Raw genomic sequence first — 27,917 nt, 5'->3', positions numbered from 1 at the left:
TATATATATATTTTCACCCATTTTTGGATTCACTTTGCTATATATCACTTAGATAAGCTTGAGATTTCTATGTTTTTTATATATTTCGCATTTGTTTTATTTTATTTTATTCATTTGTTCACTGATTATTATTGATTACTAACACTCATTATCACGCCAACACTGTTTTAATTCACTCACTGGTGACCCTGAGCGCTGCACATCCAGTTACATACTATTTGACCCCAGTGGCCCTAGTACAGCAGCTCTATATTTTTTCATATATTTTTTCATTTTTTTCATTTATCCATATCGATCTTTAAAGCGCGGATTATACATATTTTTATTTTTTAATGTTTTTTTCTAAGTTTTAAAGGGCCTGAAAAAAATATAGAACCTTGCCTAATTTGTATTTCTGTCTCAGTCCTACAAGTAACATTTTTCCTTACTTCCTGGGTGGTCAGTGAAGATAATATTCTCAATAGGGAGGCGAACAACAATAATAATTAAAAAAAATGAGGTCCTAATTCTTCCCCACTTAAATACTGTATAAGAGCTGTTATTGTTGAATGTTTTCTGCTGGATAGATTTCCCCCATTTCCTGTCTTGGTGACAGTCGCCACTTAGACAGGAATAGGGGAGAACTCCTTTCTCCCCATGGGGGCAGCAATAACATTCAGTCAGATGTTGTGAGGCTGTAACTCTTTTGCACCCTATTCAAAACAAAAAGATATAGGAGTGTTATTCTGAGGCTATATGGATATGCTAGTGAAAGCTACATTTTACTGTTGCTATGTGTATACCTTAAAAGCCTTGATTTGCTCGATAATGGAAGAACACATAAGAACTGTACTGCTTTCCTTCTTCTCTTCTTCCACCTTATCATCTGTCAATGACCTTTGAATGACTGCCTTCTTCTTCTCCTGTTCTGCCTTCTTTTCCTTCTGCTGGAACAGTTTCATCATCTTATACACCTCTCGGAAGAATTCATCTACTTCAGCTTCCATGCTCTCTCCATTCAGGTCAAGAAAAGCTCCATCGGTCCACCTAGAGAGCAGAGAATACAGTGGACTGATAGAAGAGAAAAGCTATGTGCTATTAAAAGCACACATCATCAGCAGGACTGAGTATGTCGAGCCCACCATTTCCTACTAAGCAACGTCTACTTGGCCCCAGTTACCCTTTCCATCTATACTATAAACCCATACACAGAACACAGATTAGACAATCATGTATCTCTAAGGCCTGGTTCACACCTGGGCGTTTTACAGCGCGTTCTGTAAAACGCTCAACATGTGAAAACCAATGATTGCCTATGGGCATGGTTCCCACCTGGGTGTTTTACAGCGCGTAGGAAGTACAGGAGCTTCTTTGGGGTGTATTTACCGCGCGTATCCATTGGTAAAAACACGCATATTCTATACGCCTAGGTGTGAGCCCAGCCTAAGTGCTACAGCCTAACTAGGCTTCACCCTTCTAGGGGCAATGGACTGTTTATTACTGCATATGAGCTGGCTCTCTGCCACAGAGTATACTGGTCTGCCTGCCTCCTGGTAAGTCTACAAGGAGCTAGGTAGTATTTTATACCCTATGGTAAGAAGCTGCCATATGAACAGCATTACACAGCCCCTTAGCTACCAGGAAACTAAAATGGTGACCAACCGTAGGCTACAGAACTTAGCAATGGACTTAGAGGATTGTCTCATCTTAGATCTGTGTTTGGCTATATAAAGTAGTTTTGATGGGGAGGGCGAGAGTGGCCAACTGGGCCTTGTCTATGGGACATCTTTCAGATATTAGATGACATTATGGGAAGAAAATAATATATTACAATCAAGAGACATTTACCAAAAAATCTACATGTATAAATGTAATTGTTTCTGAATTGTAAGATATTAGTTACTTGTGGAAAACATATATGAGCATTTCACAAGGACATACTTCTTTTCAGCCCTTTGCCATTTATAAATGAGGGCAAACAGTTTCTGGTATGGGTCGATGTCAGCTTTCAAGGCATCCAGCTCAGGGTAGCTTGTCAGGTCCCATTTGTACAACGCTTCTTCTTTATTAATGTAAGCTATGACCTCCTCGGCATCTGCTATTCGCTTCTGTACTGTTCTCACGTCTGCCACATACTGCAACCAGATGGAACATTAAAGGTAATAAGATTGTGGATTATAATGTTAAAGATAATTTGCATATAAACAGATCACACAGTGACCACATTGCATTAACAGAATAAAAACAACAATTTCTAAGAAAAGATTTCTGCTATTTATTGGGTCCTTACCATTCAAACACATGCACATGTGAAAACAATTAAAAGGAAAAAACCTATACATGTCCACCCCTATCTCCCAGTATTGCATAGCTTAGCAGATCCGAACCAGGAAAGACTCTGCTCCAGAGAGGCAACAGGACAGTCCCTAATTACACTGTTAGTCAGTATGATGTTTAGGATGGGTGGGACAGACATTGTTTTCTTATAGTTTACTCGGGGAGCAGAGCATGACTTCTGGGTTTCTTCTTATAAATTTACTGAAGGGTGCAGCATGACCTCTGGAGTTTTCTCTTTATAGTTTACCGAGGGGCAGAGCATGACCTCTGGGTTTTTTTGTTATAGTCTACTGGATGGCACAGCATGACCTGTTTTTCCCCCTGTAGTTTACTGAGGGGCACAGCATGACATCATGACATCTTGTTTTTTTCTAGTAGTCTACTGGAAGACAGAGCATGACTTCTGGGTTTTTTCTTAAGGTTTACTGGGGGGCACAGCATGACTTCTGGGTTTTTTCTTAAGGTTTACTGGGGGGCACAGCATGACTTCTGGGTTTTTTCCTATAGTTTACTGGGGGTAGAGCATGACTTCTGAGTTTTTACTTATAGTTTACTGAAGGGCACAGCATGACTTCTGGGTTTTTTTCTTAAGGTTTACTGGGGGGCACAGCATGACTTCCGGGTTTTTTTTAAATAGTTTACTGGGGGTAGAACATGACTTCTGAGTTTTTACTTATAGTTTACTGAAGGGCACAGCATGACTTCTGGGTTTTTTCTTAAAGTTTACTGGGGGGCACAGCATGACTTCTGGGTTTTTTCTTATAGTTTACTGGGGGTAGAGCATGACTTCTGAGTTTTTTCTTATAGTTTACTGGAGGGCACAGCATGACTTCTGGGTTTTTTCTTATAGTTTACTGCAGGGCACAGCATGACTTATTAGTTTTTTCTTATAGCTTACTGTGGGGAGCAGGACATGACATCTGGGTTTTTTCTTATAGTTTACTGGGGGTGGGAGGGGGGCAGAGCATGAGCTCTATGTTTTTTCTTATAGTCAGTAGGTAGTAGATGCTAGGGACCATTTCGTTTTAATTCTTCCTCAGTTAGGTTATAATTTAGTCAGATTTATCATGGGGTGGAACAGATACTTAACTGCATATCAGCTGCCTTCCTATTCCAATCCGTGTATGGCCAGCTAAAGCAGTTGTGCTTTACTGCTCCTTCTTACAATGCAAGTCCATCCACCCCTGTGGGTCTGATACCTTATTTGGACAGCTATTAATTAATACATTCATGCTGCCAATTGCTTAAGAGGAAGTTTCTAAAAATGTGACGGTAACATAAAAAAGTACTCCAATATCAATTCCAATTATTGTATGGCCTCAGTGGGAAGTACATTAGATTTTCCCTAACTAAACCCAACTAAACCTCGCTAGACACTGGCAGGTTTCCATATGAACCTCCATACAAAATAAATCACATCAGAACATTTGACAATACCATTAGAGATTTGACAAATGTTGTTTGAAATTTGGTTTGGTCTTAAGATTCGATTTTAGAATGAATGGAATTTCCTGAACGAAAACCACATTCACTGTTAGAATTTCGTCTCTTTGAGAAAAGTTTTTCATCCTCCTCAAAAACGATTCATGATTTGACACCATCAACTATTAGAAAATCGGACATACTTTCTAAAAACAATTTTTTTCGAAAGAATTTCTACTGGTGTATGGTCAACTTAAGAAAAACTGAGGAAATATTCTTTGCATTTAGGATAAGTTCTATTGGCTGCAGTAATGTCTGTTCTTCTCTCCTTTGTTTTTCGATATGAGGATGAAAGAAAGAAATAGATGAAGCCACCACACAACATGTATAAGTCCTACCTGCTGCATCATATCCAACTCAGAGCACTCTGCAAACTCCTCCATCCGACGTGACATCTTTTCCAGCTCAAGCATGAGCTTCTCTCTCTTCCCCAATAGTTCACTCTCTCCTTTACGCTTGGCCTTTTCAATCAGCTTTAAGAGAAAGACACAACATATGAGCACCTGGTACACCATTGCTGCTCCTAGGAAAGAAGCTCTATTATATTGTTAAAGTGGCAATGTGTTTATTCAACAAGCCAGTGGAAAGATCGAATTTGCCTACACCCAACCTCATTTCAGTTGCCAAAAAGAGCCATACATTTACAAACTAATCTGACCCATCAGTTGGAAAGATACCATATCAATAATATATCAATTTTTAAAAAAACTATGCAATGTGCATTAGCAACAGCATGCAATGCAGAGTATGTTACAAATTGGCTAGCGCAAATGCATATGCACACAATAATGCACGCAGTGTGGTGTAAACAAATCCCCAAACTGGCCAACCAGCTCCAGTTTTGGGCAATTCCTGCACAATCGGTCTTAATTTGAGCCATAGGGTGCCTACCCGGCTGTTCACACCACACCCGGCTCCACAAAAATCCACTAAAAAATCAAACGAATTTGAAAAAAATATCGGCTGAACTGTAACTACATAAAGTCACAGTGGTTGAAGTCAGATCAGCCAGCAAGGCTAAACGAGAGAAATGTAAACATGTATGGCTAGCCTAAGGGATTGACTGCCTGAACCTCCAGCTGTCCACCATCCACTCTCAATGCTTCTGTTCAGTGAGAAAGCACTGAGTGGCCACAAAGCCATTTTCATTAGACAGTGAGACAGCTGCTTGGTTGAGCCTAATCCAGGGAAGTCAAGACCTAAGTAAGAAGGTGAAACCAGGAAAAGAGGAGTTCACAGAGGAGGGTATTCCCGCTAATAAAGGTAGTTAACAGGCAGCATTTGTGGCTTGCTCTTAGGACTTCCACCTTTGAAGGTTTAAAATGGCTGATGGGTGAAATTTAAGTTAATAGGTTTGTCAATGAGATCTCCCAAGTAGAGTTTTCAGAACAATTTTCAGCTACCTTCAATTTCTTCATTTAGAAAAAGCTCCTACTGCTTCCAAAATCTCAACAGGAAGTTTAAATGATGCCTCCTGTTGTGTCCCACTTATTATGTGTTCTATTGTATTGGTAATATTGATATATCTACTAATACCTAGTTTATTTGTGTCTTTGGTACATTCCATTGCTTCCCCACTTGTTTTGTGCTAGCTAGTACATTTCTAACTAGATCCTCACAGCAGGGCCGTAGATATCCATCGTACATAGCGGGTTGAGCCGAGCCGGCCCGAACACAATCAGGTAGATTCGGCCAGGACCCTCTGGGGGGGGTTTGGACCCCCCTATCCCCCCCTTATCTACGCCCCTGCCTCACAGCCTTTCTTGTGTTCCCTCACTGTAGTTTGTTTCTGCCCAGACACAGGGCTTAGAAACTAACTGTCTTTTTATACTTCAAAAGACTGGAAAAACATCCTCTGTAAAGTAAATGCTCAGCGTTTGAAAGGTAAAACGACATTGGGTGTAACTTCTGTGTCTTATTGGAGAGTTAAGCTGTCTCTGGATTCTGCTGAATCAGCATGTGACCATACTGTCACATACAGACAGATCAAGATCTATGGAGGTATGCCAGTGCATAAAGTGGCAGTTAAGACAGAGCACCTCCTCTTCTCTAACCTCAGGAGGGACTTTGAGAATTGCTGTGCAGCAGGTTTTAGGATGGGTTCACACCATTTTCTGGACCAGATCTGGAACGTGGTGTATTGCGTTTTTGATGAGTTTTTGACACGTTCCATTTTTGGGGGGGGCTCTCAGTATGCCAATAATGCTCTGAGATCACTTCCTTCTGCTTCTGAGCTCTTCCCTTTGTTTGCGTGTGGAAAGGTGGGGAGCAGACATGTATCACCTATATGCAGGCATGCTGTTAGTGTTGGCTGCAGCAATCCTCAGAGAACGTGCTCGCAGGAGACGTCATTTTTGGGTGCACTCGCTTCTGAGGCTAAGGGAATCAAAGGGTCAATTTTGAACTTTATTTGCAGACCTTTGCTTTGGGTCATACAGTTCAGGGTAATGCTCTACAAGTTCCACAAAATATTCTGTATCTACTTCAGCCATCATTATTCCTTTGTCATGCAAAATCTCCTCTCCTCAACACAGAAAGTCCAATGGTGATAATATTATCCAAGCTGGCTTTTCATTTAGTTGCGTTCCGTTTGCAGTGCATTTTTGACGCGTTCATGCGCGTTCCGGTGCGTACCAGACCAGACAAAATGAGGCATGCAGTATTTTTCTGATCTGGTCTGGTCTGGAACGGACTGCGATGGTGTGAACAGAGCCCAGAAATAGCATAGGGATATATTAGGATGCCGTTTGGGTCCGAAAAACAATCTGGTCAGGTCTGGAGGTAATCTGGATGTGGTGTGAATGGGCCTTTAGGCGTACCATTTCCCATTTTACCTCACTTACCTCATCATTTTCATCAAACACTGGGTTAATATTTTGAGGCCACAATAACACTGTCGAGTTTAGGGCAAGATCTGCTGGTGAAAATAAAACTACATCTAGAAGATAATTCATTCTTCTCTGGCATTCCTGAAAGAAGAAAACAATATCACAGCAGGAAAATGTTTTCATAGTAATCTTATGCATTTTTATTTCAAAAACTTTAAACATATGCTGTGCTATGCAATATATATTCCCTATAAAAAAATAACATTTAGTCATAACAAATCTACATGGTAAAGCAGAAAGGAAAGGCATTTCAAAGTCTGAAGGTTCATAGAGTTTTCTAAGCAGAAAGAGCTCCATGATTGGAGCCGGTCATGTGACTTCCCACTTACAACTCCTGAGCCCTGAAGAAGGGGGAGATTTTTTAAGCCCCCTGAAATGTGTAGGCTGTTTTGTACCATCCTGTTATAAACTAATACTAACAAAAGAATTTGGACTCTTGGATCTTTTGTTTGGTGCTATCATTAGACTTTGTACCTGCTGATCCTCAACCCTGGGTTCCCCTTTTTAAATGAGTGCCCCATTGTGTGAAGGGCAGCCTTACCAGAGCCACTGTGCCCTGTTACCGAAGTTACAGAATTTACAGAAAATTCAAATCAAGCACCTCGTAACTTAGACAGGCCACGTGACCGGGCTCTCCCACCAGCCCCATTCATTCCCGTTGCACTCCGAGACGTCAGACCTGAAACCAGCAGAGTGCAATGCGTCTTTGTAAAGCACACTGCTGTGCTTTTTAAATGTCCCACTAAAAGGATAACATTTGAGACCTCTAAAGATTATTTGGGAAAAATAACTGTAGAGGACAAATCAAACCTTGTCTAACAGTTTCCTTCTGAATGCTGACTATGAACACCATTGGAAACTTGTCCTAAATTCTAATACAGAGCATCAATAAACAATTACTGTTTTGAGGGAAATACATACCAAGATTCGGGATTTCAGAGCTACAATGCCTTTCGTTTTAGCCTCCTCAACAAATTCAATCTCTGCAATTACATCTTCTGTTGTTTCAGGAACTTTTAACACCTTAACTTTAATGGCCTCGAATTCCGTACAGATGCTGCAATATAAGGGGAAATAAAAAGCAGACTGAAATGTGAAAGAAAAAGCTGTCAGCTAATTGTTACATAATGCATGTCCTAGGCAAGACATGGAACTGAGGATGCTGAGCTGTGAGCACTTTGATCTCCTGGAACCCTATATCAATGATAGCAAAGGTATTAGAAGCTTTTGGTGGCCATTTTCCCCCTGTACAAGGTGCTTGGTTTCCAGCCTATTGCAGGTTGCATGCCTGCAGCCAATCTACTCTTGTCCTTTCCGTTATAGAGCTAGTTCACCTGTTGCTCGGGGTTCGAGCAACATGTTGGTTGACTAACCGCTGGACCCCCTGTGTTCCTAGTATATGCTCTTCATGTTTCCAGTGTACCCCTGTGCTTCCAAGTATTCCTGTGCTTCTTGAGTACCCTTGTGGTTTTATCTGAATAGCTTTCTTCCCTGTTCTGCTATTTCCAATGTTTCTTGTAACCTGTCATGTTCCTAGTGTAATCCTGTGGATGTTTACCTAGACCTGCTATTCCATTCACCAGTGAGCCATGTGTTCAGTTGAGCTGTCTGCACATGTGCATTACTTGAGAGTTCATACAATCTGGCTCCTGTGTGTCTGCTTTCTCCCACCTACCTGCATCCTCTGTGCATCAGCCTGTGGTGTGTGCCCTGCTCTGCAGGGCTGTAAGACTCTCCCCTGTGTTCCTGTGTATCAAGAACCACTGTGGAACGCACTCCCTCTCCTTTGTGTATCAGTGACCCTGTATTTTTGTGTGCATCCTGAACCACTGCGCAACACACATTCCCTGTGTGCCGTCATACCCTGAATCACTAGCGCTGTAAGTAACCTGCACTTCTGTATTTTACCAGACTTTCCCTGTGTGCCACGGTACCCTGAATACCAGTGCTGCAACTATCCTGCACCTCCGTGTTGTATCAGACTTCTTCCCTACCTGCCACTGAATCTGACACCTCGGTACTGTATCTGTTTTCTTCAATCCCTCTAGTACTGTGTCTGCGGTAGAGGGCCGCAACCTTGGAGCTGTCCTGCAGCTAAACCCAACCCTCCTTGTGGGGGGGGGGGATCTGATGAATATCAGACTTAGACTCTGTGCCTATATCACACCGACGCTAAACGCACAGTTACTTTATCCCTATGCTCCTTGTGTTCAGAGTCCCAAGTGTAATTCCAGTTTTTGTTAGTGTCTGGCTGTCCCGAAAACCCCAGTGGCGGCATCCCTAGTGACTATTGGCATGCTTTGCCCAAGACTCCCACCTCACCAGTATCCAATGCATTTCACTAAAAGGTTTTAGACGTATTCACCTGCAATGTGAAACCCTCTAGCCAGGTTATTTAAGTGTAATGCCAGTCAAAACGTCTATTTTAATTTGGAACAGAGTGGCATAGGGTTTGTACCTCTGGCATATTTTTACTGCTATCAACTGGGAAAATTTCCCTTCACTTAAGTGTAGTCACCAGACTGTGAATGCAGGGAACTCTCCCCAGTGGGGACCCAAAGAGCAACGGAAACACTTTTTTTTTTAGTGTGGAAGCACTAGGAACTCTGTTTTATTTTTCATTGATGTTTGTGTCGCCATTGGGAGGTTTTCTCCTCATTGCCTGGGTGGTCCTAAGGACAGGACGTGAGTATAAATCCCCACACCAGTGAGGGCAAATCTTATGTGGGGTATACACGGTTTAAATTTTTTTGTTCAACCCACGGGTTGAATGAAAAAATAGAACAGATTACTCTATTAACGTTTATGAACATTAATGGATCAGTCCCTTGCTGTTTGCATTGTATTCTAATAGCGGCTGGTGGCCGCTGTTAGAATACCTGAATGAAGCTAGCAGCTGATTAGGTGCCAGCTCCATTTGGCCAAGAATTTTCCAATCAGCTGATGAAGGGATGCTGGGCAGAAGGGTGTCAACAGCGGCACCCACAGTACAAATTTCAGCTGGTCCATCAGGAAGCAGCTTAAATTCGAACCATGTATACCAGGCTTCACACTAATGGCATAGTGTATTATACAGTTATTGTATTGTGTGGAGCTGATGAAACTGTGAGAAAGCATTAACTATATTCTGAAAAAGAATAATAAATATAAAGGTCCTACTCACTTTTCATTCTCCGATCTGTGGTCTGCCACCAGACTCTCTAGCAATATGTTGGCTAAGCTTTTGGCCTTGTCAGCCAGCCCTTCCTTGAGATCATCACAATCCAACTGCACCATAGTAAAGTGAGCCCGTGCGGGCAGTCCCATTATTTCCCTGGCCAGGCTGTGGAACTGTTCTATGAACTGCAAGAAAAGATCAAACCGCTTGTAAAATGACTAACAGTACTAGGCAGTGCTGAAACGGTGAAAACATTGTAAAATTTAGGGACTGTGCAGTTTTGCACACTTGGTTTATATGCAGAGTTCACTATGATTAAATAAATTATGGAGATACCATCAGAGGGGGTGACACCAAAATGACTGACATTTTAGTGTCACCCCCTAAGGCAGGCACTCAGTCATAGGCCGAGAGCTTGAAAGCAGCACGAGAGAGAGAGAGGGGCACCCCGGTGGCATACCTGATCCCACCGGATCAATGTCACCTCCTCTCTTTGCCAGCGCCCAAGATGGCCACCGGCAGTGAAGTACATCACCGCGCATGTGTAGTTTTTATTTGTCTCCTATGACTTTTTCATACCGCTGTATATTCATCAAAGCTGTGCTCTTCATTCAGGAACGTCTGCACTTTCTCATCTGCTGAGCCGTCCACAAGCCAGCTGTAACTTTCAACTAAAATAAATAATAAAAAAAATTAGACTGAAATGTGTCACTGTCTGATATTAGTCTCTCTCACTAAAAGTCACAAGAGAAGAGAATCAATCCCTGGTCACCTCCCCATTGCTGCCTCCCATACACTTGTTGCTCTTCCACTAGCAGGAGGATAAATTAAATCTAAAGTGTTTTTATTTTATCAGAAATGATATTGAAGGCACAGATATTTATTTGATAAATTATAGCAATTATTTTTTGTTTTTTAAAGTAAACCTCAAAAAATATGGAGGCTACCATTGCTAACCTCCCTCTCAAATGATTATTGCTTGACTGTCTCTGGCTACAGTATTTTCTGAAAAACTACCCCTAGAGAAATAACTATGCTCCACACAACATATATGTTCTGCCTTAGTGTTACAGCTGCAAGTGTCCTCTACATGTGTAGTTTAATAGCCCCCCTAAATTATGGTCAGGTATCTACCCATCTGATGGGTGACTACAGCAAAAAACAACTTTGGATATTACACTTCTTTGGTTATCTTCCTGCTTCCAGCACGTCATTTGGACTTTGAAGGAAATGCAGCACACTGAGGTCTGCGCTCTTCCCTCCTGTTAGCAAAGTCCCAATGTTAGACTGACATGAAATATAATAGACGTTCACATTGTTGGCCCTCCCTCTCTTACTCTTAGGGGCTTCATTTATAAAAATTCTGCCCGCCATATAGATTGACAGATGCTGTTCGCATGGCACTAGTGCCCCTAGATGGCGCTGAAGAGTATAGGAATTCCTATACTCGTCAGCACCATCTAGGGGCACTAGTGCCATGTGAATGGCATCCACCCGGCTATATTACGAGCGGTCGTTTTATAAATTAAGCCCCCAAGAGTAAGAGAGGGAGGGCCAGCATCTCAGGGTGTATTATATTTCAAGGTTTAATAAATGAAGCCCTTGGTGGGCATGCAGTTATGGGAACATAACATAAAGACGTGTGCCTGGTACTTATGCAAACAGTATTTAAAAATACCTTAAATTATTTTAATTTAATACCCAGTTTAACATCCCTTCCTAAACTAAAATATTCTTCAGATCACTGACTGATAAATTACTGAACTTGTTTACAGGACAACACAAACGTGACCTGATCCAGTTTTGCAGCTTCTGGATTGTCCCAATGACAGGCTAGGGGCAAGGAGCTAACCAAAAAAGCAGAATCTCAAAAGTACATTTTTGCTACAGTCAGATGGGTGAACATGTGACCACAATTTCAGGGGTGTTAACTGTGCATATGAAGCACGCTTGCAGCTGCAGCTCTAATGTAGGACATAAATGTTGGGTATAAAAATTAAATTTTCCATTTCTGTTCTGATCTAACGGCCTGACTTTTGTTTTCTGGTAGAAGTATGTTGCTTACCATATGTCTGGAAATGGATCATGGGCTCCTTTAAATGGTGGCTGATTGTTGTTTTCAGCTTCAGAACAGCAGAATTGATGATGTAGTTAGACAATGTGGCCTCAATAATTTGAACTGTATTGCTGCCAGACAGCCATGATTGAACTGACTGAACATTCTGGAAAAGGTTTAATAGACTTAAATTAATGAACAGAAGTCAGACTTTCAGCAGCACAGAAAGATGGGTTTAAAGGAACCTAAACAGTAAAGACGTATAAGTGATATTTCAGCTACATACTCAAGACAGGTTTAAAGTTTAAAGCTATACTCTGGGCAAATAGCTAAATGCACAATGATAATACATGGGCAGCTAAGTGGTCAGCATGCTCGCCTTGCAGCACTGAGGTCAGTTCAAAACCTAGGCAAGACACTATCTGCAGAGTTTGCATGGTCTCCATGTGCTTGTGTTGGTTTCCTCCCACATTGCAAAGACATACTGATAAGTTAATTGGTTTATGTTTAGATTGGCCCTAGTATGTGTGTGCATGTGAGAGAATGACCTTAGATTGTAAGCTCCTTTGGAGCAGGTACTAATATGAATAGTATATCAATTGATTGTGCATGTGAGATAGGGGCCTTAGATTGTAAGCTCCTTGGGGGCAGGTACTAATTTGAATAGTATATCAATTGATAGCACTATATAAATATCTGTAATACATGTACAGTATGTAAACTGTTTTACATGCCGAAGGATTTGTAATTGTTTCTAGAGAGTCTTGACATTTTCAGCCAAGTTTGTGACCTCATTTTTTCCTACTGCAGTTCAGCGATACAGTCTGGTCACCTCCCTGCCCACCCCTTGTACTGGATGACAAGGGAGTAGCAGTAAACTAATGAGGGCATAGCTTCCCTCTCATTTTGTTGACATAAGTCTTGTATTTTGTTGACATAAGTCTTGTTGGCACATGTGCATGTATCAGATGTTGGCTCAGAGTGATGGCCCTCCCTCTCCAGTTATATTCTGAATGGTATTACAAGCAGGGCTGGTGCTGCCATTAGGCAAACTAGTCTAGCACCGGCCTTGATTACAAGAGGCAGGTATCAAGCCAGATTCAGGCACTTACATTAAATGTGTTTATAAATACACTGCATGATTTTAAGGAATACATAACTGCATGAAATGGTGTCTTTATATTTGCCTTGAGTTCAGCTTAAAATGGACACTGGAAGTAATGGGTATCAGCGGTTGGGGAGAAGGAAGGAACAGAGAGGGACAACAGGTAAGTAAAAGGGGGTGCGTGCCACTTTGTACAAACACTGACACTTTGCCCTGGATGAGAAAGGTGAAAGTGCATCTTTAAAGAAGAGCGCCGGTTAAAAATTTTATTAACCCTTGAAGTGGGGCTACCCCCGCACTTCAAGAGTTAAGTGCTTGTTTTGCCTAGGGTAAAAAATAACAAAGTTATACTAACCTGATCCTCCGAGCCAGCCGGCTGTGACACCACTCCATCCAACCTGTCTTCTCCTCTGCTGCAGCAATATGTCCCTTGGTGTCCTCATGTTCTATACACAGTGCATAGAACGTGATTACTCAGGGGTCTTAGACCTCTGCAGCAGAGGGAGAGAGAGGCTCCAGGGACTGGTCTAAGAGCAAGACGGTTCTGAGGATTGGGTCAGTATAATTTTGTATTTTTTAACCTAGACACAAACGAGCACTTAACCCTTGCAGTACAGGAGTAGCCCTACTGCAAGGGTTAATAATATTTTTAACTGGAGTTTTGCTTTAAAGGACAGCGTCAAGAAATACACTGATACCTGTAATGTCTCCGAGACTCTGGTCACAATGAACAAAATGGCTTCTTCTAAGTCCTGGAAGCTGGGATAAAAATCCATCTTCTCATCATCAAAGGTAAGTTGCATTTTGAAAAGCGGTAAGTACTGCGTATCTTCAGGGTCAAATAATTTTATGAAAGCTTCTACTGTCCTCTGTAAGAGGTCCTTAATCTACAGAGGAAAAGACAATACTTAGAATGAGCAAAGCTCATTTGTTCCATGTGCACAGTGGCAGTGCTGACTCTGTTACACCAGCCATGACAGTGATGACACAGTACAGTAAGTGTCAGGAAGATATATATATATATATATATATATATATGTATGTATAAAAAGCAAAACTGTAGTACAGTATATTGCAGGTTACCAATCCTCTGGTGACTGCATTAGTTTTCTTTTTAAGTTTTTGATCCGACCAGTAAATCTGTTATTTTGCAACTTCCGTTAACAGGCCAAGCTGTCCAGCAAAAGTGGCTGATTGAGGGTTGAGACAAAACAATAAACACTGACAGGGGCTCTTACAATGGTCTGCTTTTATTCATTTATGTAAAACTGTTATCCTATAAGAAAAACAGAAAACTGTTGCTGTATTTGCTTAAAATGTGTTAGCTGGAGTTCGGATTTAATTTGTTAGTCAAGTCAATCTAGATTTGCTAGTGTATCTAACACTGCCCTCCCCACAGGGTGACAACACTGCTGTCCAAGGGTGGCTCCGTTGCTCCTCCATAGAGTGGATCCACCCTAAAGCTGGTCATACAACACTAGATTTTCTATAGATTTTTTTCTATCAGCCCATGGTCAGATTCCTCCATCCATGCTAAACTGTGTGGATGGAGGAATCTCCCGCTGGGCCAAGCTTCAGTATCTTACTAGTCGGCCCCGCTGGCTTTCAAAATACCTGAACCATCTGATTGGATGCAGGCATTGTTCAGGTATTTTGAGAGCCAGAGGGGTCGACTAGCAATATACTGAAGCTTGACCCAGTAGGAGATTCCTCCATCCACACAGTTTAGCGTAGATGGAGGAATTTGTTGCACTTTTTCCATCTGACCATAGACTGATAAAGAAAATCTATAGAAAATATAGGTGTATGGCCAGCTTAAGACAGAAAGTGTGTTACTGGTCAGGTCATCAGGTGAATATCGAAGAAAAAAAAGCCTAAAAAAGAAGGATTGGTAAGCTGCAATATATAAAATGTTTATTTTGGGGTTTAGATACACTTTAATTACATTGTGCACAATGCTCTTCACACTACTGAATATGAGTGTATATATTTTAAATAGTCTTCCTGTTCAAAGCAGAAGTTAGCACAATGGGTATTCTGCACTTTGCTATGATAGAAGCTCTACTGGTCTCCAGCCACAACTCTACTTACCTGATTGGAGATCAGAGTGGAGACACAGCTGTAGAAGGAGTCTACTTTGTCAGGTTTAATGAGCTGGAAGGCTTCTTTGCTGGTAAAGAGATTGACCACTTTGGGGTACCATGTGTTCATTAACTTTTCTTCTGTCTTCGCACAAGCTAGGGACACGTTATTCTTTAATGACTCACATTCAACGGGCCCCTTCGATCTGCCAGAACATGTATAAAATCCATCAAATCAGTCACATTGCTTGAGATTTAAGTTTACATTGTAGGAATGATTTTCAGCCAAGATGAAAAAAATTAAACCAATCCACTGTACAGAAATGTACATGTATGTATATGTAAACCAGCAAAGCCCATTAAATAGTATGTGTATGTATGCATGTGAGATAGAGACTTTAGATTGTAAGCTCTGTGAGGGCAGAGTGATGTGAACTAAAGTTACTCAGTTAGTGAGACAAAACTTGTGGGGATGCCACATAAGCAGGGCCATCTCTATAATGAAGCAGCCTGAGGGGGTTGTCTCAGGCGGCATCTCATTGGGTCACATTGGGGGAGTGGGGTAGGCCGGTGTTGCCTGCTGCCTCCTTTCTGGTCAGAGTTTTCCAGGGTGCTAAAGGCTCTGGCTGGTGTTCCGCCTATCTCACTGACTTCACTGGTTGCCAGGAGCTGAGCTGGATGCTCTGGCTGGCTCCTGGCAACCAGTGTTGTCAGTGACCTGGGCGGGATACCAGCAGGCCCCACCCAGCTCCCCTGCCCCAGGCAGAGGAGAGTCTAGGGACACCCATGCACATAGGAAAGCATGTACCCAGACATAATGTATTTATTACAGGCATTGATATAGCACCTGCAATTTAGGCAGCATATCAGTCCCTGCCCCCAAGGAGCTTATAACCTAAGGTTCCTAGCTCACATACATACAAACACGAGGGACAATTTAGACAGGAGCCAATTACCTACCAGTATGTCTTTGGGATGTGAAAGGAAACCCACATAAATAAATGTGCACACAGAGCTAATTACTGCCCAGTGCTGCGACATATCGAAGCCCTGGACTTTATATCATTCTTACCAGTGCAGGCTTTAAATCATATTATTGTCCTGACTACATAGAACAAGATCCAGTAATTTTACCTGTAACCAGACAGATCAATAATGAGCAGACTTGAAAAAGCTGAGTAGCCCAGGTCTAGCATGGTCCTCAAGGCTGGATGAAGCAGGTACAAGTTCTTATTGATCTCATTTCTGGCTTGTACAAAACTCTGATGCCATGGCTTGGAGTAATCCAGACCCCTGAAATGATATTACATTTTATTAGTATATCCACACAGATCAAGCAAGGAAAACATTTTATCACACTGCTTAGCTACCTTTACAAAACCAGTTCCTCTAAACAGGACACAGTGAGGAGGAAGAGCCATGTATCATTATACACTATTAGATTGGGGCAGGAGTTTGCCAGGTAAGGGAATATACATTGCTGAACCAGCTGCTGACAAGCCTAGAGTACTCCCATGAGAACTCAATACAACTTTCAAGCTGCATGGATTGTAGTCCACATACATGATTTCTCTAATTAAACCCTGATGAAGGGAGTGTGTTTTGGACCCCTGAAACGTGTTGGCTACTCTACTTGAAGGTCTCCTTACCGTAATAAAATAAAGTTGAATCTGGACTATTTTAATTGGTGTGGCGCTTCAGTTCCTAGCTAAAGACCACAGACAGAACATTGATGTCCTTAGAGGCGCAGTCGGATAAAGATCTACCTCCATGTCAAAATAGCCTTATCTCCTAAAGATAGGAAATACTCACGTGGGATCTTCAGGCAACAGATCAGGATCTTCTGATTCCAAACCTTTAACATCTGGTTTCACCAAAAAACTTTTCACTAAACAGAAAAAGAGCAAAAACAATATACTGTGATATTATAATCACAAGAAAGCCCTGACCAAGAAAACGTACAATTTAAAGTTTCCTTCACATCTATGTACTGTATTTGCATTCATGACTCCGCTAACCTGTATTAGGATGTGCAGTAACATATGCGCACCACAGGGGCCACATATGGCTGTATATGTTGGTCATGGGTAACAGTTCCACATTCAGAACTCTGACATGTTTGGGTAAAATTCTACTCAAATATTATTGCTATCTGCATAAATTACTGTATAGCCAGACAGCTGTGCCCCCAATGTTCCCGTGCTTCTGGACCCCAGAGCAGTCTTATGGTCTGCTATGGCTATAGTTATACCCTTAGATGACAGATAGACAGGAGCAATAACTAGGTTTTGACCTAAGCTGGCCATAGCCTAATAGATATTTATTCGTTCAGCCTTGATGGGGGAATCACCTGCTGCATCTATTGTATTCTGTCAGCGAGCTACAGTGACTGCTTGTCCGACAATCTTTGGCCAGACTCCTTAGACTAAAGATGAGTGAATAATCAGCTTCTATCAAGCTGGCAAAGCCATCTACTGTAAGAAATACTAACAGTGTATAACTAACCTTAGCAGGGAACTGGAACCACATCATTCTTTATTGTCTTGGATCACAGCATAAGCTCCCTTGATACATAATGTGGAGGATCTGGATACCACTAGGGGGTTACCAAAATGACTAAAGGGAATAAAGCCAATCAAGCCATGTGCAGTACTTACCCAGGTGTCTCTTCATGCTTTTTTCAAAGTCTTGTGAAACTTCTTCTAAAAGGTCCTGAACAAGAGCCTCCATATCCCTGCCCTTCTGCAGTGACTGTGGCACCAGGGACAGCATGGAGCTTAGCCAGTGCTTCTGGATGGGCACCACTGGGCTGGACTCCACACACTTCTTCATGTACAGGTAATTCATCTGCAAGAGAGCAAATCTTACAACAAGAGTTCTAGCTTTGTAAACACATTCGTCCAATTCGGGGTGCTCCAGTTGCCCTGCAGTTCACTGTACTTGACTTACTTAGTTAATCTGCAGGGGCCTAAAGCTGCTGAACTTTAAAGTGAGAGTAAAATGTTTTCCTACTTTATACCAAAAATAGAAACCCCCTTCAAAAAGTGACAGTTAAATTATATCTAAAAGCCCAAAAAGAAAAAATATATATATAGTTTACCAGTTCTTATATATGGTGGCTGCATTAGATTTAATGTTTCTCATGTGTCAGGCTAAGAACATTTTCAACAAGTACAAAAAATACCTGTTGACCTACCAGAAATGCCGTGTCCTTGTCGCTTCCTGTGATCAACTCACAGGAAGTGACAAGGACACGGCATTTCTGGCAGGTCAAAGAATTTCTGAAAGCACAAACAATGTTATCTTCTTTCTGTAAACTGCTAATCCTCCACACCATGTAACGGAGATGAACAAAGGCAGACATGTTTAAAGACTGACCCGGTCACAACTATGGCTCCCTCTATTGATACAGTTGAGTAAGTGAGCGTAGCCACCCAGGTACCGGAAGTGTTGTATTTATAGGTTTAAAAGGTGAGTATACAGTATAAGGGAAAAAAACAGAAGAAAAATAAATAATGCAGACACCTTGAAAAAGGACTGGTAAGCTGCAATATACCACATACCGTATTTGTTTTTGGGTTTATATGCACATTAAAATGATGCTAATAGAGATGCATTTCTAGAATTTCATGAGATGTCAACCCACAGCATCTACTGACTGCTTATGTGTTATTTGAAAGGGTCACTCTTGGGTGGGTGCCACCAGGATTAATTCCCCCCAACTTATGTATCTAGGATACTACAAGATCTTATTCTCACTGGATCTCTTAAAGTGACATTAAAGTCAAAAACTTTTTTCCCTCCCCCAATGTTAATTAAAGCACTTACCTTAAATGATGTCTCTTAATCCGATCTTCCTCTTCTTTCCTGTCCTTTTCAGCCTTCTCTCCAGCGCTGACTCCTCTGTCCTTGCTGGCAGTTTCCGTCCCACGGTGTCTGCATGCAGGTGTACGCGTCCATAGACTTACCTTGTGTCTCTCCTCGTCTCCCGGCCGAAAATCCAAACTGTGCATGCGCCCACCTCAAGATGCTTTGCGGCTGCCCAAGCATTTTCAGGTTTTCGGAAGGGGACAACGCAGCAAAGACAGGGGTAACTTTAAACCGCTTTTAAAGCGTTTTTTTTTTTTACATATACATAGTTACATAGTATTTGAGGTTGAATAAAGACATTAGTCCATCAAGTCCAACCTATTAGGATATAATTCTTAGGAGTACTACTTGTACCCCTGTATTTTACGGTCCCTTAAGAAATCGTCCAAAAGTTTCTTGAACAATTCCACATTCTTTGCTGAAATCACCGCCTGCGGCAGTGAGTTCCAGACCCTAACTGATCTATCTATGAAGAACCCCCTTCGCCCCTTGTGCTGGAATTTTTTTTCCACCAATTTTAGGTGATGGCCTCTAGTTTTTGTAATGGAGTTAATTTTAAACAGTTTATCGCTAATGTTGCTACCACCATTGAACATTTTGTACATGGAAATCATATCCCCCTGCTTGCTAGCAGTAGCTATATGCAAAAAAAAAGGGAGGGTTTAGAAACCCTTTAAGGATTCTCTTCAAGGTTTACTGTCAGTATTATATGTTTATTCTTTATTACATTACATTTAACTGAAGGAGTGAGACACCTTTGGGGGCAGAGCTGGGGATGTCTCGCTAAAAAAAGCAACCCAAGAGACATCAAATGCCAGAGAGCAATTTGTTCTAACAGCATCTGCCAATAACCAAAACATTGTTTTTATTTTTTAGCTGTTACTTGTCAAAATACTCCATTGTCAAATTACTCCATTGTCAAATTACTCCATTGTCGAAATACTCCATTTTAAATCTTTGCTATATGCAAATGATACTTCCAAATACCAAAAGATCCTTGACAGCCAGGTCCAGAAACCAGCAAATCTTTATTCAAAACAACTGCAATGCACCAATAGTGTGATACAAAAATCATTGACGTGTTTCACACCTATGAGTAAGCATTGAGGTGTGACTTTTTGTAAATGATGTAAGTTTTATATATTATATTACAAATGAGGAAGGACTGGCATACAGAGCTGGATCAGAGAGGAGTCGGGTCGGGTACTCCATGAATCAGCAGTTTGTTTTATTCATTCATATTCAAATGAAGGTGTATAACCTAATAAGTGCATCACTGATCATGAAATAAAATGTTTTATACTAAATAAACAATATTAAGATTAAAAAATTATAAAAAATTAAAAAGTAAACGATAAGATAAATAAAAATTTAAAAAAGGGAAAAAAAATAAAAAAGTGATAAAGTAAAAAGAAACAATAGAAAAATGAACACTAACCCTGCTGCCCTGCCATCTGGTTGCCATTCTCCATTGAAGGGGGCGCATTGCGGAACCTGGCCTTGGGGCGGCAGGGAGAGTAAATCCGGCCCTGGATACGTGCAACAAATCAAGCTAGATCTTACATGCAACACTTTTACATTCTGGTGCTATGGCTAGATATACCGTAGCAGCCAAGCTCTGAATATGTGACCACCCATAGCTGCTCGGTCTGTAATGACTGATTTGTGTCACTGTTGTCCTGGGACTAAAATCAGAAGGTATACAGGCTGTGGATTAATATTCGGCTTCCTTTTCTTAGTGTTAATTTTGCTCTACAGATTAGACTTCATGCAGAAAGCCAGAATTGTATGGTTCCCATTCCCGGGTCCCTGGACTCAGTACAGAACTCACATGATCTCATTCAGGGTCTTCTGCTGTTCTTTGCTTCTTTTGTGTCTCATCAGCTTCTTGCTCGTAGCACTTGTGGATCTCGTTCGGAGGATGAGTGGAGGTAACTGCACCTTCAGATGCTCCCCAGCGGGGAGTTGTGAACTTCTGTTGGAAGCCATCTGGACACATGATAAAACAATCACATAACAGATATCAGTGAGTATTAATATTGTGCTGCCAAAAAAACACATGAGCTCACCTTCCAATATTATGGGCTTTAGTGAAAAATACCACATGATGGCCACTAGATGGAGCTGAGGATCAGAGGAAATAAATACTACAGCAAACTCCCCATTACCTGGTGTTCTATCGAAAGCTCCAACTCATCGAAATCTCCAACTACCTCACTTCTGGTGCTCAGAAAGACTGGAGCTCTGTACAGTTGCGGTGCAAGCTTTCCAGACTTGTTTGGATTCTCTTAGTTTTCTTTAGAGTCACAGGAGGACATTTACTATGTCCTCCTGTGACCCAAAACTCAGCATAGAGCAGGCTTCCTGAAACCCGCCCAATCAGCCCCATGTACACAGGTCCAGCGATGGAAAGTCTGAGATCTCACTTGCCACTCTGTTGCTGCCGCTGACATTTTCTCTACAGGTGGGGGGCCGAGACACGACCAGTCACCCTGCACAAGTAAGGAGAGCAGTAGTCACCGTCTTTATTACAGGAGGGGGCTGAGACAAGACCAGTCACCCTACACAGGAGAGAGAGCAGGAGTGAGTGGTCTTTATTACAGGTAGCTCCATGTGTCATGTTTGATTACTGCCCAGATCTGGAAGAACTACATAAAGCTCAGGAAGATTCCAGGAAGAACATACATGACTTTGTATGAGGACAATATTTGTCTATCCCGGAGATCTGCTTTCATTTTACAGACCATTAGCCAGCCTGTCATACAGATGAAGGACCGGGGCTGATCAACTGCATTTTAGACTTATCAATGTCCCATTTGGCTTTCATATAACCCCCAGAAACTAGAGATTTCCTTGCTCTGTGCTGGTTTGGGAATGTAAAGTTATAAGGAATGGTGTCAGAGGTCCCGAGGAAACTCACCTGCCCCGTCCCCGGACCTGAGCCCCGATCTACTGCCTCTTCTGCCCCTTCACTTGCCCTGTGTTCTGCGGCTCTGCGCTCATCGGTATCCCTCTCTATGCCATTAAACAAGCCGGTTGCTATGGGAACTGAGGGCAGGGCAAAGGGAATCAGGTCCCCGCCTCTGTCAAGGAGCTTAGGGCGGAGCTGTGCTCTGGGCCCGCCCACCTTGCTGATCTCAACGATAGTTGTAGCAGAGCGATAGTTGATTGTCTGTCACGTGTTCTGCTGCAGAGCGATGCTGCTGTTCGTGGTGACCCCCGTACACTGAGCGATGTAGAAGATCCCTTATGTTCAGTCACAGACTCCGCATCCCTCTATATCAGGGGTCTCAAAGTACCGGCCCGCGAGCCGATACTCTGTGGCCAGCTGACAAGTCGGGCACACTGTCACGGACCGCGTGCCCGACTTGTGTTGGACGCAGGCCGCAGAGCTACTCCTGTTAGCTCCTGCAGGAGCTCTGTCAATTCCGCACCATGGATGATTAGTAAGGTCTGCACTAGATCTTACTAATCACCACTAGATCTTTTACATGCAGCAACTGCCACCCATTCAAGTTAATGATCAGGTGACAGCCGCTGCATGTACGCGCCTGCATACCGCATGTAATCAGTTACAAAAACAATCACTCTCCCTGGATACACAACTGTGTATCCAGGGAGAGTGATTGATTCCTAACTGCATGTAATCATATAACATATGTATAACGTATATAGTAGCGGCTCCCATGGGACTAAAGAATTTGTCCAGCAGCCCCCGACTAAATTGAGTTTGAGACCCCTGTTCTAGAAATACTTATTTCCTGTGCTCCACAGCACCATCTGGTGGCCATAATGAGTTATTATCCCCAATCACTCTGCTCCCTATACTTATTATACAGGATTTATATAGCGCCAACAGTTTGCGCAGCGATTTACAATATAAGGAAAACATTACAATCACAATACAATTCAAGACAAGATGGTAAGGTGGGCCCTGCCCCTGAGGGCTTACAATCTAAAAAGAATTAATCTAAATGAATGTACCTATTGACGAACATTCAACCAGAAGAGAAAAATTCGGATCATTCTGAAATGAAACTTCAGACAGATCCGAAAAACAAAATAAATAAAATGATGTATCGATCCGAAAAGAAATGAAACAATTTTTTGCGGGGTTACATTAGGAACATTCAATTCTGATTCTCACAGGAACGAATGTATCTGGAGTATCTACAGATGGAGAGAGTGAGAGAGCGCAAGAGAGAGACTCCAATGTCTGCTACAGCAGGGGCACCCACCATTTTTCGTCTAGAGATCTACTTTTCAAATGATGAGCTCAATGAGATCTACCAAAGAAAAAACGCCTGCATTCAGGGGCAGGAGGGGGTGTGGCGGTGCATTGAAGTCAATGGCACCACAGCTACACCCTCCACCTGCAGTGCGATTGCCCACAACCGGAACACAGACACACTAGTGCCTACGTTCCGGTCCAGTGTGATGTGTAAAAATGCTGCAAGCACTATTTTTGCAGATCGCAATCGCACTGCAGCCGGGGGCGTGACTGCAGTGCCATTGACTTCAGTGCACCATCACCCTCCCTCCCCTGAACGCAGCGGGCTGGCTGGCTTGTGTTCTAGAGGCCAAACACTCTGGAACTCAGACTTTGTGGTGTAAACCAGCGCTCTCTCTTGGCTGTCTCTTTTCTCTCTCCTCGCCCTCTCCCGTTTCTATCTGCTCTCTTCTGTCTGTCTTTTCTTACCTCCACTGCAGCAGCTTCCCAGGGCTCCTCTCTTGCCCCGGCGTCCTGTCCTCCCTTCGTGTGGCCGACGTTGCACACGGTGAGATGTCCCGCCCCTTCCCGTCTGCGGCTTCTGACACATTCAGCCGCATGAGCACCCGCAGGAAGTCAGTGAGCCGATCGCGATCTACCAATGTTCGCTTTGCAATCAACTGGTAGATCACGATCGACCTAATGGGTACATAAGGGTACAAGGCAGACAAGTAAATTTGATTTAGTTCTGAATGGATATTCGTACAAACTTCATTAAGTTCGGACATTACAATGCAAACGATTCAAAATTTGAATGCGTCCGAATATGGGGGTTACTGGTGGGGGTTGCATTACAGGCACGGTTATGAGACTTCATTCCAAAATTGGGATCTTTCCGAAGCGAAACTTCGGACAGATTCTGAAATCCGAAAGAAATAAAAATCTGAATGGAAACAACTTTTTTTTTGCGCGGTTACATGTCTAGTACGAGGCTCCTTTGGACATTTTACACAATGAAAGAAACAACTTTATAAATAAAAAAGACACAAAGGAAAACTTTATTCACAATAAGAAATAGAATTCTGTGACGATTATGAAATAAAATGGTCGCCCGCTCCATGTGGTACTTGTAGAGTGTGGACATATCAGGTGATATCTATAGGTACCGGGGATCATACTAGGGTATTAGGTCACATAGTTGGCTATTCCCTGAAATCCCTGACTTTTGGGGGATTCTCATGGTGGCCTCCTCCAAGGGGTGAAACCCGTGATTCCACCGTGGTGCCATGTGTTAACGTGCCATTCATATTAAATGACCGCAGGTGGGTGCTGCGAGGTCTATGGTAGTCTGTGCGGACTCTCGGGTGGAGGTGCAGGTTATATGGTGGGCTGGGCGGACTCTTTGACGGTCTGTAACTGCTCTGCACTTGGTGTGAACAAGCCCTGAAATCAATGGGGATGCACACCAAAGGCAGGAAACAAGCGTGTCCTGCTACGCTATAGTGTGAATGGGGACTCATTTTGGGGATGGGGAGTCAATGTGTCCCTATTGCCCACTGTAGGACTATCATTGGTCACCACCCCCATGCCATGAGCTCACTTGTCACGTGGTGTGTCCCGGGGGAAGCGCTCCAGCAGGGGGCGCTGCAATGTTCGGCTCATCTCGGCTTATCCTGGTGGTGTCCTACAATGTGCTGGCCGATGTGTACGCCCAGACCGAGCACGCCCGCACCGTCCTCTTCCCTTACTGCGCCCCCTACGCCCTGGAGTTCCAGTACCGACACTGCCTCCTCCGCAAGGAGCTCAGCGGATATCGGGCCGACCTTATCTGTCTGCAGGAGGTGGACCGAACCGCCTTCCCCGACACCCTGTGCCCTGCCATGGAGGCCTTCGGCCTGGACGGCATCTTCCGCCTGAAGGACAAGCAGCATGAGGGCCTGGCCACCTTCTACCGCCGGAGCCGCTACCGACTGTGCAGCCAGCACGATGTCCTGATCGGGGAGGCGCTCACCGAGGACCCGCTCCACAGGCCGCTGCTCGAGCAACTCTCCCGCTACTCGGCCGCCAAGGAGAAGGTGCTGCAGAGGTCCTCCGCCCTGCAGGTGAGGCTGGTACTGGGGGAGGGGGGTGACTGGAGAGGGTGAAGGCTGCTACAAGAGGGCCTGGGTGGGTGAAGACTGGTACAGGGGGGCCTGTGGTGTCTTGGTGGAGGAAGACTGGTACAGGGGAGCTTGGGTGGGTGAAGACTGGTACAGGACGGCCTGGAGAGGGCGAAGGCTGGTACAAGAGGGCCTGGGTGGGTGAAGACTGGTACAGGGGGGCCTGTGGTGTCTTGGTGGAGGAAGACTGGTACAGGGGAGCTTGGGTGGGTGAAGACTGGTACAGGAGGGCCTGGAGAGGGCGAAGGCTGGTACAAGAGGGCCTGGAGAGGGCGAAGGCTGGTACAAGAGGGCCTGGAGAGTGCGAAGGCTGGTACAAGAGGGCCTGGAGAGTGCGAAGGCTGGTACAAGAGGGCCTGGAGAGTGCGATGGCTGGTACAAGAGGGCCTGGAGAGTGCGATGGCTGGTACAAGAGGGCCTGGAGAGTGCGATGGCTGGTACAAGAGGGCCTGGAGAGTGCGAAGGCTGGTACAAGAGGGCCTGGAGAGGGCAAAGGCTGGTACAGGAGAGCCTGGAGAGGGCAAAGGCTGGTACAGGAGGGCCTGGAGAGGGCGAAGGCTGGTACAGGAGGGCCTGGAGAGGGCGAAGGCTTGTACAGGAGGGCCTGTCTAGTTCAGGGGTGGGGAGGGATGAGAGTGGTACATAAGGGACTCGGGTGTGAAGCTGGTATGGGGGGCTGTTATACTAGTGTTTGGTGCCCACTAGTATATGCTGAAACTGGTACAGAGAAGACCCAGGGTGAGATGGGGGGGGAAATATACTAGTTTTGGGGGCCCAAAGAGGGCTGAGACTAGTACAGAGTGGGTCCAGGGTGAGACTGATACAAGGGGGGTCCTTGGTGAGTATTCTCTAGAGACTGGTAGAGAGGGTGCCCAAAGGAGACTAGGGCTGGTAAAGGAAGGCCCAGGGCATACACATTATCCACCATTATGCTGACATATCCTGAGGTTGCTGGCACTGGCTTTAGTAAATGACATGGTCCCTGTGTCGCCTTGTGGAGGGGCCCCTGCGTGGCCCCATAACCTCCACTTATTAACCTATGTCACAGAATTTTGCAATAAAACTAATTTTAATTGCATGTTGAACCATTGAGTGCTGGTGACCTATCCATTGATTCCTGAAGTTCTGGATGGAGCCATCCGTGGTGGTCACTACGGGCAACTTCTCTGTTACTATTGGTCACAGCGCCGTGTGGTGTGCGGCTGGCATCTATATCGAATCAGGGGTAATATACATGTCACATATAATGACAGGATGGAGATGTATGGGGGGAGGGGGTGAAAGGGTAACAAAGCGACCCCACAATCTGCTGCTGCCTGTTGAATGATTACATTATTTTTACTCCTTCCTCAGTTGTAAGAGGAAGAGGCGGGCTCTCAGTTGTAAACACTACACTGTTTACATCAGCGATCGGTGTGATTGGTCATCACTAGGGATGCCCCGATACTAGTATCAATATCGGTGCCGATACCGAGTATTTGGGTGAGTACTCGTACTCGCCCAAATGCTCCGATGCCTAGCAGGAGTATTTCCTGCATCAGGAAGCCGGGCAGCGCGTCATTACATGCTGCCCAGTTTCCTGATTGGCCGGGAAGCGGCTCCGTGCTCTCTCGTCACTTGACTTTTAGCGTGTAATGACGCGCTGCCCGGCTTCCTGATTGGTCGGGAAGCTGGCTTCATGCTTCCTCGTCATCTGATGACGAGAGAGCATGGAGCCGGCCAATCAGAAAGCAGGGTGTTGCGTCATTACACGGCCCCTGGCTTCCTGATTGGCCAGACGGCTTCGGCTGGGTAGCGGAGGAAGGCCGCGTTCTGGCTGGAGAGGCCCTGGGGGTGACAGGCTGGACATACCAAGGTGAGAGGGGACAGACTTTCTTGTTAATCGGGAAGCCGGGTGGCGAGTCTTTACACGCCCCCTGGCTTCCTGAATGGGACTTCCGTTACTCGGTAAGTGGTATCGGTGAGTTCTGAAAAAAATTATCGGTACTCGTACTCGGTACCAAAATACCGGTATCGGTGCATCCCTAGTCATCACCTTTGATCACAAGGTATAGGACCGCTCTGTATGCTGTGTCTGTGAAATGAGCCACCCGAGGACGGCTCGGCTCACAGGCATTAACGGCACAGAGGCCGTCCGGTGATGGTTATAGACGTCATACCAGAAATAAACGTCCACCACTTTGCCATTGTAAAGCATATGGTGGTACATAAGTGGTTAAGGTGGATTGCCGTGTCACATGTCCTGTAGGGTTTTACTGTTCGGAGGGAAGATATTTCTGTATCTGGCCTAAATCTGGCCTAAATAAATATGGTCACCTCTTTGTTATTTTGTCAGGTGACTGTTCTTGAGTCTACGAAAGACCCTTCGAAGAAGATCTGTCTTGCCAACACACATCTTTACTTTCACCCCAATGGTAAGTGTATATTGGCTTTACTTAGACAGGCACATGAGAAACAGGGGGCCTTATGTAGGAAACTAGCCCAAAAAAATCCCAAAATCGTCCTTTGCTCCCCTGGTCTCAGATCTCACTCTTGAAGGATTTTGGGCAGTGGACACGTCTGGCTGTTTCAGAAGATGTCTGCTCCCCCCCCC

At 43.9% G+C, this 27,917-nt stretch overlaps 2 protein-coding genes across 2 annotated transcripts in view; one reads left to right on the top strand and one right to left on the bottom strand.

Annotated features, from left to right (window-relative positions):
- The window catches only part of DNAH12 (dynein axonemal heavy chain 12), a 98,556-nt gene extending 80,624 nt beyond the window's left edge, over positions 1-17,932 (bottom strand). Inside the window, 13 exon segments of the mRNA XM_018556271.1 lie at positions 783-1,026; positions 1,921-2,114; positions 4,137-4,271; positions 6,642-6,767; positions 7,608-7,743; positions 9,850-10,028; positions 10,423-10,514; positions 11,909-12,065; positions 13,703-13,891; positions 15,096-15,291; positions 16,220-16,378; positions 16,898-16,973; positions 17,743-17,932. Coding sequence (XP_018411773.1) covers positions 783-1,026; positions 1,921-2,114; positions 4,137-4,271; positions 6,642-6,767; positions 7,608-7,743; positions 9,850-10,028; positions 10,423-10,514; positions 11,909-12,065; positions 13,703-13,891; positions 15,096-15,291; positions 16,220-16,378; positions 16,898-16,973; positions 17,743-17,932 — 2,073 coding nt within the window.
- A 6,882-nt stretch (positions 17,933-24,814) lies between these two features.
- The window catches only part of PDE12 (phosphodiesterase 12), a 7,329-nt gene continuing 4,226 nt past the window's right edge, over positions 24,815-27,917 (top strand). Inside the window, exons 1-2 of the mRNA XM_018556270.1 lie at positions 24,815-25,267; positions 27,660-27,738. Of these exons, the coding sequence (XP_018411772.1) occupies positions 24,815-25,267; positions 27,660-27,738 (532 nt within the window). The remainder of the gene's footprint in view (positions 25,268-27,659; positions 27,739-27,917) is intronic.

Source organism: Nanorana parkeri, unplaced genomic scaffold, assembly GCF_000935625.1.
Source record: "Nanorana parkeri isolate BGI_ZX_2015 unplaced genomic scaffold, ASM93562v1 scaffold231, whole genome shotgun sequence".
NCBI lineage: Eukaryota > Metazoa > Chordata > Amphibia > Anura > Dicroglossidae > Nanorana > Nanorana parkeri.
The sequence above is the reverse complement of the archived record's forward strand: the minus strand, read 5'-3'. Positions and strand labels throughout refer to the sequence as shown.